Source organism: Clytia hemisphaerica, unplaced genomic scaffold (genome assembly GCF_902728285.1).
Source record: "Clytia hemisphaerica strain Z4C2 unplaced genomic scaffold, Clytia hemisphaerica genome assembly, whole genome shotgun sequence".
In the NCBI taxonomy this organism is placed as follows: Eukaryota; Metazoa; Cnidaria; class Hydrozoa; order Leptothecata; family Clytiidae; genus Clytia; species Clytia hemisphaerica.
Genome location: NW_027103721.1, coordinates 289,233 through 295,310, shown reverse-complemented (window position 1 = coordinate 295,310; position 6,078 = coordinate 289,233). Strand labels below are relative to the sequence as shown.

Sequence of the window (6,078 nt, the reverse complement as noted above, 5' to 3'; positions counted from 1 at the left end):
CGAGAAAACAGGCGAGCGTTTGAAGCTGCGTCCCGGGCTGGCAGAGACTTAGTGGATTATGGTGTGTCCGAAAATCAAGAAAGCCAGGCAATACAAAGTTCGCAACAAGGAGGTAGTGACGCGCCCCGGAAAGGTAAACAGACAAATGTTCAAAGAATGTTTGAAAACAGATTATCGGCAGCAATGGAATCCACCATCAAAATTCGAAAAACAAAGAAATCTTCCTCAAAACGCCACATGTTCAACGTTACAAACAATGCGAATTCTCGTACCAATTATGAAGTGCAAATTTCCAATGTTTCATCTTGTACTTGTCGTGACTACCGCCTCAATGGGACTAGAGTCTTTTGCAAACATATTCTGTTTGTCTGCATGGTTGCTCTGAATGGCATGGAGCTTAAAGAAGCCATCCAGGCACGGTATTTGTCTGATGATGACTTGAAAAACATTTTGTCCAAGAACATAGATGAAAGACACAAATCGTCAGCAAAATCTAAAAGGCAAAAGAAAGATTTCCTAGCAATCCTCCAAAACCACGAGGATTATGGTATGATGCAAGGTTGGAAAGCCCACAAAAAGTTAACACGCTGCGCAAGTTGTACAAACAATAAGTGCAGAGCAGTCTTGAAGAAGGACAGTAACTGCCTTGTAGTTGAGGCATTAACAGTGAGGTATGGTCAAGAGGAAGCTTCACAGCAGTTATTCTACTATTGTTTCAATGGTAGTTGCCATAAGGAAAGGCCACCATGGACACATATAAAAAATCTAACTCGTGAAAACTTGACAAATGAAAGTGATATGAGAGACACTGAAGTTTTGACTTTACTAGGTTTATAAAAAGGTTGCACGAAATTCAGTGCAACTATTTTCTTATGTTCTTACATTTTACACCATTCTTCAATTATTCACATGAACTTCCATTTGCTATGGTAGTAGTTGATCTTAAGATCGATTTTTCAGCATTATTGAATCAATGTTCAATCATTGTTGAAGTTGTATACATTTGACGCTCTCTAAAACGAAGCTTCGAAAAGCTTCCATTTACGAACAAATTCAAATTCCCGTCAAAATTGCTCTCATAAATTAAGCGAGCTATGTCGCATTTCCCTTTTGTTTTGACTGTAACCCTCAGCTAAGGGGACTTGGAGCTCTCAGAAACTGAGTAGGTCCACTTTTTTTCGAAATTCTTTGCAGTAAAATAACCTTTTGTCACTTGCTTGTTCGTGAATGATTTTATGCCGAAAATGCGCAGAATCTTACAAGCTTTCCGAAAATATATACTTTTTATATCTAAATGTTACGTCAAATGTTAAATACAGGAAAAATCAATTCTGAAGGCATAATTTTTCTTTAGTTTTTATATACTAGTACAAAGATCTTTGAGTTGTCTTTAAATTTTACTGGGATACCAGATAAATTATGATGTTATCTTATATGTTATTATTTTGATTTATTATTTGTACTGTTCTTTTAGGTGTTTTATGGGCTACTTTTTATTATCAATAGCGCCTCTGTAAAGATAATTGAAAAAAGTGTTACGAGTCCAAACTTTATTTTGTTGAATATTTTACTTCTTCGACCTCAATCAAACCCTGAATTTATATTGTATGATTTTCTTCATGAATTTTTCGAATGAAAATATTCTAGTAGGAGTTTCATTTATGAAATTTATGTTCAATGTTGTCCGATTATCTTTGACGACCACATGCACACACCATCATGATTAAGCTAAAAATCGACCTTGTAAATTTCATGATACCAATCCAATAGATCAACCAACAAAAACCCACCCACCCTTGGAAAAAAATTCAACAATTTTGTTAACAATATAAGGGAAAAATAAATCAGACAAATTAAGCATCTTTAAATCAATAGTTTTAAAAGTATGCTTACACATCAGCCCTATCTGACCAATAATAATATTACCGAAAGCCAAATTCCCTTAAATCAAAAGTTATTTATTGGTTTCTTATAAAGACGATGCTATAAGAAAAATAAATATGCCCACGTAGCACAGTCCCTTACTTGCTTTGAAAAATGCTTACCGAAAGCCTCATCCCCCAAATCAAAAGTTATTGATTGGTTTCTTATAAAGACGATGCTTATAAGAAAAATAAATATGCCCACGTTACGCACAATTCCTTACTTGCTTTGCTAAAGAACTAATTACCGAAAGCCTAATTCCCTCAAATCAAAAGTTATTGATTGGTTTCTTATAAAGACGATGCTTATAAGAAAAATAAATATGCCCACGTTAAGCACAGTCCCTTACTTGCTTTGAAAATACTGCTTACCGAAAGCCTAATCCCCTCAAATCAAAAGTTATTGATTGGTTTCTTATAAAGACGATGCTTATAAGAAAAATAAATATGCCCACGTTAAGCACAGTCCCTTACTTGAAATTCATGTAGAAAAAAACTTTTGCATACGAGACCTAACTCAGCCCCTAGAGTATTTGTCGTCTCCCGGATATTTTCTTAAAATTAATATTTTCGAAAAAGCTTACTTCAACCCAGACTTTGAGAAAGTTGTAAAAATAATTTTCAAAAAAATCTTACCTTTCATTGTTTGTCATCTCAAATGGTCAGCATACAAAAAGTTTGTCCGAAGTCAAAAAATTAAAAAAAAAGTTAACAACGTCTTTCTCTTACAGAGCGAGAATAGAGACTGAAAGTAAAAAAAAACAATTATGTTGCGTATATTTTTGTCTTTTTTTCTCATTTGATAAAATGCGCGAAGAAATGTGCGGGTCCCATATTATCAATGGTCAGTGGTTATTTTCACTTTTTAACACAAAGAGAGGCGTCGATGAGAGAGGTAAAGAACCGCTGACCGCAATTTTGGCCCAGTGTAAGCTTCCTTTCTTCCTCGTGCTCGTATGTCCCCGGCTTTGTTATAAGAATTTTTCAAATTTAATTATAAGAATATAGTTGTCTCAATTCATTTAATAAAACTTTCTAAAAAACTTTTTAAGATTCCTATAGAAAAAGAGAAATGTAACTATTTACAGTGGATTTTTTTTTTTTAACAAGGAGAGAAAAGGAGAAATTAAATAGGTGCGAAACAGACTTAACGAAAAATTCGTTTTGGTGTGAACAATTAGATTACTTGTGTGTATAAAATAAGGTAGTGTGCATTTAGGGTGTTATTATTTAATTTAATTTTTCTGGTTTATCACCTGGTTGTCAATTTTCATTCAGAATTCAGGATGCAGCACGTGCGTACCATGTCGATTTTTCAAATTTTACAATTTCATATTACATCCCTAAGGCTAAAAATAGCAAGGATAATATTTCATTTTCCTCTTTCACGGAAATAATATTTATCCATTGAAATAAACCCCCTTTAAGTCTATTTTAGATATTTTCTGTCCAAGATTTGATCAACCCATTTCTATTAGTAACTATCGCTATAAATGCCCCCATAGCCCTGAATTTATGATAATTTAATAAGGAATGCTACTTTTACCCTGAGTAATCGCCCTACCGTTAGACTCCTATTTATTTATAAGCATAACGCTTATAAGCACAATTTAGCTAAAATTTGGAAAATAATAAGGCATACATAATCAATTAAGTATGAACTCGCAAGAAAATAACACACTGAGAATTCAACCAGAAAATGAAATATTGATAAAACCATGTGTCATTGAGTCTATAAATAAATTTTTACGAAGTGTTTTTGATAAATATGATAAATGATAAAGAAATAAAATCACTTCTGTCTCATAGAGAATGCTAACAAATTTGGATTAGAAATCAGAAAAAATGAAATGAACCGCCGTTGCTGTCGTCTTTTTTTCTGAATAATTTTTTGCAGAACATTCGCCTTTCACGTGCCGGGGGGGCAATAAAAATCGCGTCAAAATTTACAAAAATTTAAGGTAGTAATACACTAAGGCACGTCAAAAATTTAGGGCGCGTTGATAATAAGGCGCGTAAGAAGGCGCGTCAAAATTCAGGCACGTAAGGTGTGTGGGCGCGTGAGGCACGTGGGCGCGTAAGGCGCGTGGGCTCGTAAGGCGCGTGGGCGCGTAAGGCGCGTCATTTAACAGACTCATCGATAATAAGACGCGTAAGAAGGTGCGTCAAAACTTAAAGGCGCGTCAAAATTCAGGTGCGTAGGGCGCGTGGGCGCGTAAGGCGCGTGGGCGCGTAAGGCGCGTGGGCGCGTGGGCGCGTCATTTAACAGACTCCTCACAAATTCTAGTAGCAGCTCCTGATATCTTTCCAGACATTGATCCTGAGATGTATAGAAATTTGTTCTGAATTAACATTCAATCTGATAATTTGCAGGAAGAAAAAAGATGAATGTGTACGAGTGGCTAACAAATCTTGATCCTGGCTTCCTCAGTCACCGCTGCTCTTGTTTCATGGATATCAGGTTTAGTCAGTTAAAAAGACTAACTTTAAGTAACCAATCCGTTACTTAGAACAACAACAATCTTTCTGTATCACAATTAAAAAGGCATACTTTTATTCGAATTCTCATAAAGTTTTTATCAAGAATCTAAACTGAAAAAGAATTTGAAAAGGATACGACCCTTACCTGCACCATCATAACCTTGACCACGACAAGATTCCATATCAAGATTGACTGATTTCACCGACTCCAAGATTGTTTTCGCAATTGCTTTACCGGATACCCCTGAAACACATTCAGCCATTTTAACAAATACTTCGCGGATTGTGTTGCTTTTATCAATAAAACGAAAGATAATAGGCATTTGCTCTTTGGTACTGATGTCCATGGCCTCATCTCCCAGAACAGAGAAGACTTTTGCCTCTTTGATTTCACTAACTAGCTGGTCCACAATATCCAAGGCAATCAATTTCAATAGTTCATTTTGGATATTCTTAGACAAATAATGAGCGTTCTTATTTGCACATGTTTCAATGTGTTCCTTCAAAACTGGACATCCTTGCTCGACCAATAGTCTGATGATTGCTAGAAAATTACCAGGGTTTTGTGTGATCAGATTTTCCTTTATTTTAGATGTTGGGTCACCTTCCTCTCGACCTCGTAATGCCAAACATTGCTGCCCCATGGTAAGACTTTTTCGTCTCGGACTTTGTCGATTCAAGTTTTATCATCTTTTGCTTTTGGGAGATGATTGGAGACTTCAGAGAAATTACTGTTATTGATTCCAATGTCGTTATTAGTCAGATTAACAAGCATTTGATTTATTGATGCATGATTTGTTGTTAGCTTCGCAAGAGTATGAGGATCAGTGCTTGGGGCAGTGGCTTTACCTTTACTTTTTACTTTTTCCAAATACACTTTAAAAATTAATAGAGTTTGAAAAGACTAGTGCCTACATCTTTCCGATGAGGTAAATAAAAATATTTTTTAAAGATAAGTTAAAGTCATAATACTCATACATTTGCTGGAGATGAAGAGTGTTGAATGACTGGCAGAGGGCGGTGACTTCATCTCTATGTCTGGATATCGACTTGTTACAGTAGCTAAAAAAAAAAAATTATTTGTAATACTAGTAAACTTGAATCGAAAGAGATGCAAATAAAACTGCACAATTTCTGGATAATGAGAAATCAACGCAAAGAAAATTTCAAATTTATCTCAAACATACCTTGGCTGGAGATTGAGAGTGTTGAATGACTGGCAGAGGGTGGTGACTTCATCTCTATGTCTGGATATCGACTTGTCACGGTTTCTACAATATTAAACAAATATTTAACATTATTGGGTTTGTTTCCTAGCCGAGCAGTTTTCATTTGATTTGCCATCCTATTCTTGGAAAAAAACTTTTCCCAAAATGAAATTATTGATAAAATTTAAGATCCTCATTTGAACTCTTCCAAATAAGCGAAACTTTTATCTTGAATATTTATTGTAATCAAAATGTTCTTCCAAACTTAAGCAATTCTTATAGAATTTAGGGTGAAGCTGGTACAAATGGCTAGGATAAGCAAAACACTATGACAAGTATGGTTGGGTTTTACAAACTTTTTCTGGAGGGTTGGAAAAATTTCTCTATTTTATCTGTAGATTTAACAACAGGGATTTGTTTTGGTAGACTTCGAGGTATTTTATCAATTTTTCTTTTGATGTCCTCCG

General features: G+C 35.1%; 1 protein-coding gene across 1 annotated transcript; it reads right to left on the bottom strand.

Annotated features, from left to right (window-relative positions):
- Nucleotides 1-4,180: 4,180 nt before the first annotated feature.
- LOC136804392 (52 kDa repressor of the inhibitor of the protein kinase-like) lies at nucleotides 4,181-5,047 on the bottom strand. The gene is made up of 2 exons (XM_067061107.1): nucleotides 4,549-5,047; nucleotides 4,181-4,242 (listed from the first exon to the last, which is right to left on the bottom strand). The coding sequence occupies exons 1-2, from the start codon at nucleotides 5,045-5,047 to the stop codon at nucleotides 4,181-4,183; spliced, it is 561 nt and encodes a 186-aa protein (XP_066917208.1).
- Between the last annotated feature and the right edge of the window lie 1,031 nt (nucleotides 5,048-6,078).